The sequence below is a fragment of the Prionailurus bengalensis genome, chromosome D2, assembly GCF_016509475.1.
Source record: "Prionailurus bengalensis isolate Pbe53 chromosome D2, Fcat_Pben_1.1_paternal_pri, whole genome shotgun sequence".
Taxonomy (NCBI): Eukaryota; Metazoa; Chordata; class Mammalia; order Carnivora; family Felidae; genus Prionailurus; species Prionailurus bengalensis.
Window position 1 is genome coordinate 58,991,377 of NC_057351.1, and position 15,842 is coordinate 59,007,218.

At 50.8% G+C, this 15,842-nt stretch overlaps 1 protein-coding gene across 4 annotated transcripts in view; it reads left to right on the top strand.

The window, feature by feature from the left end:
• PAX2 (paired box 2) overlaps positions 1-15,842 on the top strand; it is a 77,357-nt gene that overhangs the window by 41,235 nt on the left and 20,280 nt on the right. For all 4 annotated transcript variants that reach the window (XM_043597275.1, XM_043597274.1, XM_043597272.1 and 1 more), the window contains one exon: positions 13,993-14,168. In XM_043597275.1, coding sequence (XP_043453210.1) covers positions 13,993-14,168 — 176 coding nt within the window. The remainder of the gene's footprint in view (positions 1-13,992; positions 14,169-15,842) is intronic.

The window sequence follows — 15,842 nt, forward strand, 5'->3', positions numbered from 1 at the left end:
ATGCGAACAATATGTAAGTGGGCCTTGACTTTAGAGGAAAGGGGAGTGTCCGGTAAGGCTGTCACTCGGCCCGGGTGGGGGCATGGCGCTCCCTTGCCCCTGTGCCTCATCTGGGGATGGGAAGTGGGGAGAAGAAGTCTGGCTCCCGCCTCTTCCTGGGAACTCTGTGTCCCTGTTCAAGTTCTGCCAGGAGCTGGGACAGAGGAGGACAGCAGAGGTAGAGTCGTCCGAAGGCAGGGCATCCAGAGAAGAGTCAGAGGGAAAGTGTAGGGTGGGCAGAAATTGCTGATTGCGGAGGACGCTCTGGAAGCCAGGAGATGCCAGGCATGGAGGGAGGCAGAAAGTGGCCAAGGATGGCTCTCGCCCTTTCTCTCCCCTTCTCTCCCCTTTCCCCTCCCTCCTTCCCTTATCCCTCCCCTCTTCCCGCCACACATCTTTATTGGTTCCGGTAATAGCGTTGATTTGCATGTCAGGCAAAGCCTTGCTACGCACACAAAAAGAAAACCCCAGCCGAGGCGGTGTGGCAGTGTCAGCTCTCGCTGTTGTTCGACAGTGTAAAATTAAATTAATAAAGCCCCCAACACAGGAAAACATAACAGGAAATTAATGGCCTTTACTGTCGCTCTGATGCAGTCATTTGCAACCCTGCTTTCCGCACCAAAGACTTCATAAATGCAAGCAGTTTCTCTAAACAAGCATACTTAGGGCGGCCTGGTATGTAATTTTTCGCCTTGCTTGTGTCCTTTGAGCTAACAAAGCCCCCTTCCCTCCCGGCTCCAGAGAGGTTTCTAACTGGTTCTGGCCCCAGCTGGAACCCAGCACCAGGCAGGAGGCCCCAGCCCCTCCCTGAGAGCTCACGTAGGGCTGAAGGAGGACACAGGTCCCACACAGACAGACCCTCTGCCAGACCCCCTTCCCCACTGGCGGCCGGGGAGCCTGGAGTCCCAGCCTCGGCCAGCAAAAAGACACAGTACGTGCTCTCCGGCAGGAAAGCTGATCACTCTGGGGAAGTCACCCAATCCCACCCAGTACTCACCCCTCCCCTTTCTCCGTGCATTTCAGTTGTCTGTCCACTACCTGTTTGCTCCCCTCCCATCACTGGCTCTGGCCTTCCCTTCCCTCCAGCTTCATCTCTACCTGCTTACCCTCCTCTACTTCATGTATGAGTCGCACACACTCACGCTGGCTGTGCGTTGGCCGTGGGTGCCCACGCCCTTCTTTGCTACAGGTAACCCGGGGCTTCTGGGAGGAGCGAAGGGACCTCTTACTCAGAAGGGGGAAAGTAACCGACCTGGCATAAATTCTCCGTGGAGTTCTAGGTCTCCCCCTTATCTCCCTCTTATCTACTGTTTGGTTACAAAATATGAGGGCCCTAAGTGATCATTCAGGCCATCCCTCCGTCCTTGGGCAAATTTCCTATAAACCATTTCAGAGGGCTGAGAGCCTATGGTTTTGCTTTGGTGTGTAAATAGTGGAATGTTGACAAAACTTACACTTACTTCTTTGGGGAGCTGTGTATCAATGAGGGTCCAGGTGCCCACTGTGTTGGGATGTATGAGAGGAACACATAACGAGGACTTGGGTCTCCAGGAACGTACAATCTGCTGGGGGAGGCAAGGCTATCACACATCAGACAATAAGCTCTTAATTAAATGCTAAACCATGTGGCTGAGCATCCAATAGGAATCCGAGGAAGTGGCTAGAAGGGCAAGCAGGAGATGGGACTTGAGCCTGGGAGTGGCCAAGATGCAGACAGACTGTCTCCAGAGACCCCCCTCCCGTGTGGAGGGGGGCCCAGTGGCTGTGCTGAGGGTGGTGACAAGGCAAAGCCTCAGATTCTTGAAGGTCATCTGGTCTTATCTGCCACTCACATAGGACTCTCCCTTCCAGCAGTTCTGCATGACAGGCCACTGCCCCTGCCTGGACATAGGACATAGATGGACGGTTGTCATTGTTAGCACCACTGCCTTTATACTGAGTCTCCGTAGTGTTGAGGGAAACACCTTGGAATCCGAATGTCTGGATGTGGGGTCTATCTCTACTCCTTGCTTGCTGTGGGACCTTTGGCTATTTACATAATCTCTCTGAATCTCAGTTTCCTCACCTTTAAAATAGCGACGACAATATTAACCCCTTATTAGAGTGGTGGTAAAGATCTCCCTCTGACACTCTCTCTTCTCTCCCTGCCTCCCACCCTTCCTTCCATTCGTTCCACCTGATTTGCTGAGTGCCTGGAAAAACACTGGGCTGAGCCCTGGGTGGATTTTAGTTTCCTGCACTTGAGGAAGGTTTTTCACCATCCTGGTTACCCACCTCTGAATTCATTCTTGACAGTCAAAGTCCCTCCTACGTGAACACTGAACTCTACAGACAGTCTAGCCAATGCCAAGATCAGTAGAACCATGGCCGCTCTCCATCTGGAGAGTCTGCGTCCATACGGTAGCCTAAGATTACATTCGATTTTTTTAGCAGCTCTGTCACACTCAAGATCATATTGAGCTCGTGGTCAACTAAAACCTCGAGATCTTTTTCACATCAATTGCTATCAAGCCAGGTCTACCCCATTCTGCACTTGTATAATTGATTTTTTTTAACCTAAACATAGGGCATTCCATTTATCCCTGTTGAATTTCATCTCGTTGGTTTGGGCTCTTAATTCCACCTGATTAAGTAAGATCACAAGGATGTCTTCTGTAGCATCATCCTAGTAGGGTTTTTTTTACAAGAAGTATTGGCCTTTAAAATAAAGGAGAGGGTTAAGCAGCTGACTTGATGAGATCGAGCCCCGCATTGGGCTCCCCGCTGGGTGTGGCACCTGCTTAAGATTCTCTCTCTCCTAGTCTCTCTGCTTCTCTTTCTGTCTCTCCCTCAAAATAAATAAATAAACGTCAAAAAATAAAATAAAGGAGAGATAATGCTCCACCAGCGAAAACCTCCCTTCTGGTTGTAATAAACGAATGCTTTAGGTACGATTGAGCCCAGCAGCCATCAACCATTTCACTTTTCTTCATCTTGTCCATAAAATTAGGAAGGAGATTCTTTGTGAAATGTTTACATGCACAACATCCACAGCATTTTCTTAATCGATTAAAGAATGCAATTTAAGTTGGTGAACAGATCTATATATAAAACAGGGCAGGACTGGGGTGCCTGGGTGGCTCAGTCGGTTAAGTGTCCGACTTCGGCCCAGGTCATGATCTCACAGTTCATGAGTTCGAGCCCTGCATCAGGCTCTGTGCTGACAGCTTGGACCCTGGAGCCTGCTTCGGATTCTGTGTCTCCCTCTCTCTCTCTGCACCTCCCCAGCTCATGCTCGCACTCTGTCTCTGTCAAAAATAAATAGACTTAAAAAAGATTTTTTTTTAACAGGGCAGGACGATTTACAAAAGTAAATAGAATGCGGTTCTTGACTGCAGGAAGCTTCTAATCCAGTAGGGAGGTTAACTGTGTACATCACAATACAAGAAGAATGTGATAGGGGCTATGATCAAGGTATAAAGCACTACGATGAATTGTTTCTTTAAAAAAGAAAGAGCGGTTGCTTCCAACCAGGGCAGTTCAGGAGGTTCTAGTGGGGTTTGCATTTGATATCTAATCATTGATATCTAATGAATGTGCCACAACTTCTCAGTGAGCGCATACAGGTCCCAGGGCATCCATGTTCCTTCCTGGTCCCCACAGATTAACTGTATAATAATTTCTCCTGTAAGATTTCCGCACCCTGGCATTAAACTTATCAAAGCGTTATTTGCAGACGCATACCTTTCCCCCTTTTGCAGGGCAGGTGGCATTGAGTTTTGTCACTGCTACGTCCTTCCATTATGACTTCTCAAGGATTATCAACAAAACATTTAGGATCCTACCTACTTTCCCCCCAGGGTCCTGGTGCATGAATTATCTGGGTCTGGGAAAGTTAAGTCCATTGAAATTGTTAGGAGTGGCCTGCCGGGCCCCCTCCTGACCTGGGCAACTCCCGCTGGTCCTGTTTTGAAGATTCTTTCTCTGAGGGAGAAGGCCAAGGCAAGCTGAGGGTCGAGAAGTTCTTCCTTGTCTCCCCCCCTTTTTTTTTCCTTCAGTATTACCTCCCTTTCCCAAGTACTGAGCCCTAAACCTGCCTGCCTTTTTGTTCTTTCTTCAAACATAGCTATTGAAGGCCCTTTTTTGTTGTCTCAGCTTGTTCTGAGCTTTTGTCTTCCTGACAGGTTCATGCTACTCTCATATCCACCCTTGGTTATGGTCCCCTCCTCCCATCTGTTGTGTGTCCTTTTTAAGAGGGGAAAAAAATAACTTTCGTCTGATGATCAGTGCAATACATGCTCATTGTAAAATATGTGGAAGATAAAGTAAATTTTTACAAAATCACCCATCGTCTCCTCTCTGAGAGATAACCGCTCTTAAATTTGGTATAATCTTTATAGTCTTTTTTTTTCTTCTGTGCATATATAATTTTTTATCAAAATTGGAATGATACTGTATATACAGCTTGTGTCTTGCTATTTTCACTTAACATTCCATAGGACCATTTTCACATATCATTAAATATTCTTTGAAAACATGATTTTTTAATGGCTGCATAATCTTCCACTGTTCGGTGTACATGTCCTTTTAAAATCTAGGCTCATCATATTTTAAAGCTTATCCGTGTGCAACAACAACGACTTTCCTTAAATGTCCTTCTCTTTCAAGCCCTCCCCCACTCCAACCCCCTTTGTTTTGTCGGGTTGATTATTTGAGCTTGTAGAGGCGGAATTTCATTTTTAGAGCACCCTGTCTTTATGGAATCATATTCCCTTGTAGAATCTCTTGCCATGGGATCGCACGACCATTCTTCCCCTCCACGTGTAACAGTTTGCTTTCCTCAAGTTGGATTCTGTCCAATGCCTCCTTCCTTTGCTACCGTCAAATCCAGACATGGTTGCCTTCTCCCCAGATCCCCATCACATCCTTTTGATCAGTTTTTGTTTCTTGGTCAGAATTAAGCGGCTTGGAATAGTGAAACTGAGAACCTCAGTCCCCATCCTGACAATGACTAGCTGTGTGACATGGGAAAATTACTCAATCTTTCTGAGCCTTTTTTTTTTTTTTTTGGCTTTAAGAAGGAATCATATTCAATGATCTCCATAATAATTTACAGCTGTAAAATGCAATGACACCGCATCCAGAGCGGCAATTTCCTTTGTTGCTTCTTTTTTCTTCTGAAAGGTAAACTGTTGAGCGAGGCAAGCTAAGAATTTACCAGCCTTTACTTCTGGAATTCGGTTAGATGAATCAGTCAACATTTTTTTTTATCACCTCAGGCCCTATGCTAGGTTTACAAAGACTAAAAAGATGGGTTTCTGCCTTTCAAACAGTCACAGTTTAGTGAGGAAAAAACCCAAACCAAGCCAATAACCATGATAGGGGCACCTGGGTGGCTCAGTCAGTTGAACATCCAACTTTCGCTCAGGCCATTCAGGATCTCATACTTCGTGAGTTCGAGCACCACGTCGGGCTCACTGCTGTCCATGCAGAGCCCGCTTCAGGTCCTCTGTCCCCCTCTCTCTCTGCCCCTCCACCACGCATGCTCTGTCTCTCTCAAAAACAAAGAAGCATTGAGAAAAATAACCATAATATAGATTCCGAATTTGGCTCTGCCACTAACTGGCCATAGTAGATAATTTGGGGCAAGTTACCTTTCTATCCCTTGGTTTCTCCACATTACGAGCTCAGCTGCCACAGGCTCGTTGCCTGGGTTTGCTTCTGCCTCTTCCATCACTTGTTAGCTTCATAGCCTTAGGAAAATTCTGGAACCTGTGCACGATCATTTCGTCATCTACAAAATGGGGATGATAGTAGAAGCTTCCTGCTTAAGTTCTGGTGCAAATTAAATGAGTTAATATATGTACAGTTATTAGATGAGCACCTAATATATAGTAAGCACTTAATGTTAGTTGCTGTTAGTGTAAGGATTAAATCAGCGTATATATGTTACGCATCCTGTCTGCTACTGTAATAGAAACAGGATAGGTTTCAGTTATTATTATTATTTCTACAATAGAGGTTTGGATAGATGGCTATTGGAACACAGGGGAAGAAGAAATTAATACTGCGGGGGGAGGAGCTAGCCACCCTGGTGTAATTTTAAGGAAGCTCAGTCCAGAAAAGCTCATGGGACTTGGACAAGGCCATGTAGCAGTGAGCGACAAAACCAGGATTTCAAACCAGATGATACCCCTAGTCCAGCGTTATGTTAGGATGTCTAATGCAGGTTAGTGTCCCTAGAGGCACGCGGGTGCGAATGGGCACAGCAAGACTGAGGTTAGACAGACCAGCCGGCCACCCCCACGTTCCCCCAGCCATGAACTCACTGAGCGTTTAGAGGCTGAGCTTGGTCAAGGATAGCAGGTGGTTTGCCAGGACGAGAAGGCTAGGCAGAAGCTAGTCTTGCTCCGAGCCTAAGCTTTGAGCCGTACTTCCAAGGGCTTCTTCGTGCTCTCTTCTTGAGCTTGGCTTGGCCAGGGCAGACCCACAGATTGCCCAGCTTAAGGATGGGAGGCAACGGGGCACGTCACCCCACATCTCCTTGGACAGTGCTCCCGCCGGCACACTCTCCAAGCCTGGCCCTTGCAGCCCTTCCCAGCACAGGGCAGCCCCGTCCCTGCCAATTTCTCCTTTCCTCCAAGCTTCCCCTCTTCCTTCCATCTCCCCCGCCTCTTCCGCCCTCCACTCCCCTTTCCTCCCCTTCCCTCTTCACTCCCTCACACTTTTCCCTCTCTTTCCCCCTATCCTCTGCCCTCCCTGAGGGTGGCACGAATCCCGGCTCTTTCCCTGGATGAAAGCGGCCCACTCCTCGCTGGGAACGGGCCGCCCTGATGCATCCGCTGCATCCGTGGGAGGGCCCGGCGCCGCGTGGGGGTGGGGCCGGGGCCGCACCGGCGGCTGCCCTGAATGACAAGCGGGGATATTGATCGCATTCTGAACTCAGCCCAGCCGATAGAAGGTAATTAATGACTCCATTTGCCTCAGTACCGAGGAGAACAATTGAGTTTGAAACTGCAACCACTGGCAGCTGGGGGTGAACCCCTCAGAGGGGGAAGGTAGTGTTAGAGGAGCCAGGGAGGGGCTCAGAGGCCACCTTCGGGGCGTTAGCCCAGAACCCCCACCCTAGCCACCGCTAGCCCCTGCTCCTCCCTTGCGCCCAGCCCCTAGGGGCTGAGGCCCATCACCCACCTTCCCACTTCCATGCCTTTCTCTTTTCTTCCTGTATCACTTTTCCCCCGCTCATTTTCTGTCTTGGGATGAAACAAGACTTCCTTTCCCCCAGATTGCTTCCTGTCAGCTGTACGATCTCGCACATCTCCCTCAGCTTGCTCCCTCATTTGTAAAACTGAACTAATGGTCTCTCTTTGGCAAGTGTTCTGTGGAAATTGGAGATAATGTGAGTAAAGCACTGGAGCCTACCCAGTACATAGTTAGTGTCCGTAAATGATGGTGATGCTGATCTTTGACAAAGAAGGTAACTTTGGTGGCGTAGAACTTTGGGGTTAGACATCCCCGAGTTCAAATCCAGGATAATGTTGAACAAATAAGTTTGCCTCTCATCTGAAGAATGAGAAGAAGAAGAAGAAGTACGTTGTGAAGTTGGGTGGATTTAATGAGTGTATGTGAAAGCCCTAATATTGTCAGTTTCCCCACAGACAGGTAGATACGTGTATTGGGGCTCACAAAACTGCGGTTAGTATAGCTCTTTGCTAGACTTTAAAAGAATTCCTCTCAAAGGCCTGATTCCTACTTCTTGGGATTTGGGAGGTGACACTTGTTCGTCCCCCCTTAATTCTGTAGACTTTGGTGAGCCTTGGGGCTTTCTGACCAAGGAAATGGCATGATTTCATTCTGTCTCTAATCATCACCCCACCCACCTTTTGGTCAGTGCACAAGAACTTCTCCTGTCCCTTGCGGCAACTACTTTGAGGACTCAGGTAGCATGTCTTCACACAAGGAGCACAGAACACTTCTGTTCCTAGCCCTGCTCCCTGCGACATGGGGTTCCCTGGCCTCCCTCCTGCCCAAGCTGCTGGGACCTCACTGGACAACACTATTCATGATTGGCCTAGCCTGGGGTCAGAGAGGTGGAAGGTAGGGCTCTGCCCTCAGGAAGCCCACAGTGGATGGGGAGTGACAAGGCTAAGTGAGCGAGGAGATCAGATCTTTTGCTGGAGAGTAAAAGATATTTTTTATTAAAGATTCTAGTTATACAAAGACCGGACAATATCGAAAAACTTAGGTGAAAAGAAGATAATTTGCTCCTGATCAGACGGTAACCATTGTCAACCATGTCAGCGGCTCTTCCTTCAGTCAAGATGACCTTTGGTTTTACAGTTGTCTTCATCCATGTGGGGACTGGGACGCCGTTGCTGGAGCCCATGCTCTGGATGCTGCAGCCCATTGCTGCCCCGTCCACAGCTGTGCTCAGAGCCCCTTCCCTGTGCCAGGCTCCCTGGTGGATATGCCCTTGAACTAGCCACTTACCCTTATAGAAGCTATTCTTTGTTTACTCTGAGCCTGTTTCCTCACCAGTAAGGAAAAAAAAAAAGAAAAAAAAAAAAAAAGGGACCATAATCCCTACCTGCCTTAGAGTGTAGTTAGGAAGCCCAGATAACCCAAGGTCTATGAAAGCTTTTTGTTAACTGCTCAGCAAATAGGAAGCAGTCAGAGGAGAAGACACTATGAGCCTTTGTTCCCCCAAAAGAATAATATACATCAGAGTTTTAGCTCAGCGGTTTGTTTAATTTAATTAATTAATTTATATCTGGCCTCGTTTCCAAAAGGACTTGTAGTAGCTTACTCTCCTTGACAACGCTCATGCTGTAGTGGACAAAACGCCCGGAATGGGCTCCAGTCCTGAGAGTCCTACTACCCAGTTGTGTGATCTGGGACTGGTCACCTGCCCCACGTCACCTCTCACCCCTTCTGGTTTTCCTTTCTGTAAAATGAGAATTTGGACCGAGTGTCCCCCTAATCAGTCTGAAGTAGTCTGTGCTCAGCTAGCTCCACCAGCTCACTGAAGGCCGCTCCTTCGGTGAAGGGAGGGTGCAAGGCAGAGAAGGCTGGGGCGGGGGTGGGGGTGGCGAAGATCATGTCCCAGATGGAGTCAAGTGGTCCCCAGCTGAGCCCCTGGGTTTGGAACCTGGCCTGCGGAGTGAAATGACGTAGTGGGTAGGCTCTGGGCCAAGCAGACCTGAATTCAAATCCCGACTGTCATTTACCAGCGGTATAGCCTTGGATAAGCTATTTAACCTCTCCACCTCAGTTTCCCTCTCTGTCACATAGGTATCACGGTACTCCCCTCACAGGGTTGTTGGGAGGATTAAATGGCATGTAATAAGTTCTGAGTGTTGTGAGCAGCTAATGGATTGTGGCTGGGTAGGGGACAGCTGGAGAACAGGGCTGACTCCTCCACACGTGGAGACTGACTAGCACACGGTCCCTCCCTTGCTCTGGCAGGGTGCGGGGGGAGGTCTTACTTACTAAACGTACAGCAACCACATTTTCCAACCTTAATCTAAAAAAAATGGACCGGCCGTGGGAAAGAATCCTAAAACTCAGAATTGCTCCACAAAGCCCAGGACATGTGGCCACTATACTCCAGCCCTCTTCTCGAAGCCCTGATAACAGGTCGGCTTTTGTCTTCAAGATAAAGGCTGAGGGCCTCCTCCCTTCATTTAGGGAAGGACTTCCCTGGAACCAATAGTCACCGTGGGCCGATAGACCCATTTTATCCCAACCTTGCTTTCTGTGACAAGGCCGTGGTGTGGGATGTCCAATTTAGAGGCTGTCTCTGAGCCCTGTTCTCAAGCGAATTCCACTGCCTTCTTTGGACGGCAGTTCTGTAGCTCCGAGGTTAAGTTCGACTCTTAACTGGGAACACGGTGTTCTCTGTCCCTTGGCACTTAGGCGGGCAGGTGGTTTGCTGAGGGTGGTGCTCACCAGAGTGGGGGTGAGTGAAGGAGGGACATAAGTCTACCCTGGGGCCTGCTGTGGATCTTCCCACATCCCTCTGATCGCTAGAGATACGCGGGACTTCCCTGATAGGTGACTGGGTGTTCTGAAGCGCCAAGCCAGTCTGATGGCCAGTTCAGACACCTCCGGCCAGGGCTTTGGCTTTGAATGTTACCCAGGGGCGCCTCGGTCATTCATTCAGTCACTCATCAACACCGACTCTGTGCCCACCTCTGTGCCTGGTGCCAGACCAACAGAGATGCATCAGGCATGTTCTCTGCCCACAGGGAACTCACAGCCTGGCACCTTGGCACAGGGGAGCAGTCGGTGTTGGGTCAGGAGTCTTCTTGGGGAAGAGTGCTATCTAATTACTCACATATTTTCCCTCCCCACTCACTCGGAAACCTAGATCAAGACCCGCTTCTGCCTCCTCCTCTACTTTGGCCCAGCTCTGCCAGAGAGCCCTGAATGTCCGGGCCTAGCACTGGTGTCATAGCACGGTTCCAGCCTCTCCTTGCTGTCACCTCTGAGAATCCACCCTTGGGAAGTTCCACCCTTGGGAAGCCCCACCCTGAGCGCTTTCTCCATCATCCTGAGGAGGTCCCTGCCAGCGGTCAACACTGACCCTGGTCAACGCTTCATTTTTCCATTCCTTTTCTATTCTCCCCTGTTCTCTTTTCATGCCCGCTCCTCTTCCTCTCCTCTCTTCTCTTTTCCCCTTCCTCACCCTACTGTCCGAACCCGCCCCCATCCAGGCCCCCCCTTAGCTGGATACCCAAGTGTACCATTCATGTGCCCTCCCCCAGCCAGCATTTCCCTAGGCTTCTGGCGTGGGGAACTTCTGCCCTTTTTCCTCTCGCTCTGTCTGCCCTTTCTCCGCCTCTGGGTTTCCTCCTTCCTGAGCTCTTCCTTCTTGGACCTCTGACCCCAGGCTTCTCCCCACCACCTTTCCTCACTTCCTTCCCACACTTTCTCCTTGCCTTCGTCCCTCCCTTCCTTCTCCAGCTGAAGCAAGGGTGCCACCCCTCCTCTGGAGAGAGCCTGTGAGAGCTCCCTGTCCCCACCAAGGATGCCACTGCCCTCTCCCCACCCGCAAGCCCCAACCCCCCACCTCCCCGAACTTTCTCTGCGCTCCTGCACCATTCATGATTACAGCCGCCTTTCCTGACTCTTCAGGATCTTCCTTCTCCTCTGGGGCGTTTCCTCGAGCTTCCTGCAGCCTCTCTTGGGGTTGTTTCTCTGCAGGCTTTCATCATACCACCTTGCCTCCCTGATCCTCCAGCACCTTCTTTCTCTTCTTCCCCCACGCCCTTCCTCCTCTTGTTCTTCCCTTTGCCCGCCTCCCACTGCCACCTCTTCCAGTAGCAGGCTTCCCTTTGCCTCTCCTTCCTCCCTCCCCCTTCCATCGCTGCCTCTGTAACCTGTCTTATCACCAGGGCCTGAGTATACAAAAAAATAAATAAATAAAAAGGTCAGTGAGTGGAGGGAGCAGCAATAACCCCTAAAACAGTACTATCAGTGGAACATGATTGATCAATTGAATTCCATAGCGGCTGAAAAATGTGGGATTAAGTAGTGTATTATACGCACAATGAGTTGAGGCATGATGTTCATTTCAAGTTCATTTCGCCGGCCTCTGCCACCAGATCAGGCAATCAATAGGGGCAGCAGATATCATATATCACCTCTCTGCGGGCTGGGGAGAGAGCACCATAATCTCTCGCAAATTTAGAGTGACAGATTTGTCAAGATCTGAAGGGCCCCTGAATAAATGAAGGAAAAGAGACTCCTCCAGCCAGTGACCTGAGGACAAAGCCTCAGTTCAGCCCCTACACACACACACACGCCCGCACACACACACATACACACACACAAGGTTGAGCCGAGCCACACACAGGCATATACACAAATCCACACAGAGGCATGATATGAGTCTTCCCACACATATGCACACACTCATGCCCATCATGTGTGAGCACATGCTCGCAGACAAATGCACACTTTCCTTCCCAGGACCCATTTGGTGACACCGCAATAACCACACACAAAGACACCCGCTGCCTCCCTCGGCCCTGACAACAGGGCTTCCCAGAAAGGCAGGAGGACTCCAGCAAGAGAGAACTGGACACAATGGAACATGCAAATAGCTACGAGGGGGTGGAATTGGGATGATAGCACCTCCTCAAAAGAAAAACAGGCAGAGAAGAAACATGGGGCACATGAGCTCATGCTCCCCATGCAACCACACACACACACACACACACACACACACACACATCCTTTGATAACGGTTCTTGCTCTGTCACTTACAAAGACACAGACACATATTTATCTGGATGTTTATACATGCACAAATACATATACACAGGGAATGCCCACACAAAAGGAAAAAATAAACATGCCACACCCTACCTCCTATATAAGAGACACACACACACACTCTCCAAGACAGAACATCATTCCAGAGGCTTACACAGTAAAAAACACAACCACCAAGTTTTGTGTCCATAGGAATGTGGAGGCATCGAAATACCGTGAAAGCTGTGCCTGTCTGTCCACCTCAGACTTGGTCCTGGTCTTCGTTTCTCTCCCTTTCTTACACACACACACACACACACACATACACTTTCTTTGCTTTCCCACCTCCTGAGGAATAGAGTGGAGGAAAGGCAGCAGGTCCCATTTGGAAAGCAGACCCCCTTGCTCCGTCTGGGAGGCCAGAAGAGAGGATGGCTGCAGGTGGAGGTTAATCAATATGTAATATTTTCTATGGTCTCCTGAATGATACTGTATGGTGTTACTGTATATAATGCAATATTGATTATATCATATCATATAATCACCTATAAACTGATATATATAACAGTCCCAGAGGAACACCCTGAGGCCTACAGCATGGGCTGGCCCCAGGCCCAAGGCTCCCCAGCAGGTCTTGGGCCGAAGGAAGCCGAGAAGTGGCCCTGCTGTGCCTGGGGGGGGACCCAGCTTTGGGCTGGGGGGTTGCTGAGTAGAGGTTCAGAGAGAGACAGAGAGCAGGCACTTAGCTCACCGCGTGCTCCGAACACCCTAACAGACCTGATGCAAGGAGGTAGGGAAGGGTAGAAAGCCCCCACACGTAGAAGAAAGCCCGGGCAGAGCACCTGTAGACAGAATTGGCCTGCAGCCCCAGGACGGGCACTAGTGTGGCACCACCATGGCCTTTTCTTCACTGAGTGAGTCTCAGCTCTCTGTGAGACCCGCAGGAGGAACTGGAGGGCAGAGGATGGCCTCTGATATAGGCCCAATCAGAGTCTGGGTCAGGGACAGAGGCTGAGGCAGGCGGCCTGGGCACAAGAGCATCCACAGAGACCCTGTCTTTAGTCTCTGCCCAAGGCAGTGTGCCACTGCTCACGTGCCAGCCGCTGTCCTCCTGCTCTGGTCTGAGTCCTGGCCCAATGCAAGCAGAATGCCTCAGCTTGACTTTCAGAGCCCCTCCTCCCTCGGTGGTGAAGTTAATTACTTCACCCAGTCTCCATGTTACACTCAGCCTCGGAGATTTGATGATTTTCCACCCCTGGAGTCAGTGGAACTGAAATTCATCTCAGAGCCGAGTTCAATTCTCCACAGGCTCGGTAATGCTGGTCTGAGACACCCAGCTCCTCCCTCAGGCTGACCCAGGCCTGGGGACAGAAGGGGCTCAAGGGAGACATCCCCTAAGGAGACGATTCCTAGCAGCCCCCTGGGTCTACTTCTGCCCAGTTTTTCCCTCACGCCGCCCCCCCCGCCCCGCCACCCCCCACACACACTGGGACAACTTCCCTTTCTCTTCCCAGGTCCTTCAGAGGCTCTGGCTTCCTCAGCCAGATCTCAGAGGCATGGCCAGCCCCTGGGTCAGCTGCTCCAGCCTAGAAGCTGGGAGTAAGGGGTCCCGGCAGGGGTACAAAACTCTGGGGGCCGAGCCAAGTGCCGGCCCCCCGGGCCCACTGTACCTCCGCTGGCCTGTGCTGATGCCCCCAGTGTCCATGTGTCCTGCAGATGTGTCCGAGGGCTCAGTCCCCAATGGAGACTCCCAGAGTGGCGTGGACAGTTTGCGGAAGCACTTGCGAGCTGACACCTTCACCCAGCAGCAGCTGGAAGCTTTGGATCGGGTCTTTGAGCGTCCTTCCTACCCTGACGTCTTCCAGGCATCAGAGCACATCAAATCAGAACAGGTGAGGAAGGCGTTTTCTGCTTGCAGAAGCGCAAAGGAACAGGGCAGGACAAGGCCTTTGGACAGTGTGTGTCGCCAGCATCGCACGTGCTACATGTGTGTGCACCACGTGTGTGCTGTGTGAACACACACGAGGACGTAATGGTCGAGTTAAGAAAAACCATTCTGGTATAGAGCAGTTAGAAATGATGAGCTCTGGGTGCTAGGATGGTCTTGGGTAAGTCTTGCCCCCTTCAGAGCCTCAGTTTCCCCATCTGTAGAATGAAGGACTTGGGTAAGGTCTAATAGGTCCCATCCAGCCTTGCTGTTCCATGAGTCTGGCATAGAATACCCAGAAAGTGTCCCCATGCCCCTGCCGTGTCCCTCGCCTAAATGGCCCGAAGGTCTTACAGAAAGTTTGTGCAAGCCTGGGGTGCTCTTCTTGCCCAGCGTCACGAGGAGAGCCCACTGTGCCTGCCTCCTATTCCCCAGGGCAGCTGTCCGGTGTGACCCCAGATAGGCCAACGGCCCTCACACCCAGTACTCCCTCCCGATGCAGAACAGCCCAGCGTGGCTGCAGCCCGCAAGACAGCGGCACGATGCACAACGCGGACATACGTCTCTGATTCCTCCTGTGTACCCATGTGCGCGTGTTCACCCACCACCACGGGCCCCTGCTCACTGTACTCAAAGCACGGCCGCGAGAGCCGGAAGGAGCGCCTTTCCCAGGCCACAGCTCAGCACACCTCCCGCACCTGCCTCCACCCACACATCCCTGTGGGCCCCCGGTGCACGCACGCAAAGATAGGAGCACACACCCATTCCTCCCACACCTACGGCCCAGGCCAGGCCCACAACCGCAGCCCAACACCGTCAGCCGGGCTTGCACGCGCACCCGCGCGGTGGCACAGCAGCGCCGCCCCGCGCGGCACAGTTCCTCCCTCGGACTCCGGCAGCTCCCAGCCACTCGCCTTTCTCTCCGCCCGTCCTTTTATCCCATAAGCTGTTTGTCTTCATAAAACAAAAATCAAAAGTCTTTTTAAGGTGCCCTGAGCCATAAACCAACAAAGGAGGAGCCGGCCGAGGCGGGCGGCTCGGTGCACCCTCCACGAGTCCCCGGCTGTATTACAATGAATAACCTTTATTTACTTTCATTAGACTATTAAACACCAGCACAGTCATTTTTCCCCCTGAAACTCGGAGCAGGGCCCATAAAGCAAATCCGAAGCCTAATTGAGTTCATTTTAATTTCTCTCCGATCACAGCGAATTACTCTGGTGATAAATCAGGGGGCAGCTTCACCCCCAGTAGAAGGCCTAATTTGCAGCTAATTACAAAACTGATTTCTACAGGAAGATCAATACGAGAAGGAATTGGAAATGACGAGGCAATCCCGTCCAGCCAGGGAGGGGAGGGGGCCCTCTGGGGGGGCCAGGAAGCGGAAGGGAAAAAAACGGACCCGAAAGAGCAGAAAATCAGTTTTAATTTAACGTAATATTAATCAGAGCAACTTTTCCTGCTTTGTGCAGGCTCCTGGGCTGCCCAGCTCTGGGGTCTGGCTTAGCGGTGGCTGCAATAAAAAGGCAATTACCCGAGTGTTTCGGGCAGGACACCCTTTCAGAGTCAATGACCGGCCCCCTCCCACCCTTCTGTTAGCCATGTGGACTCTCCCCCTCCCCAATTTCATACCCCAGTG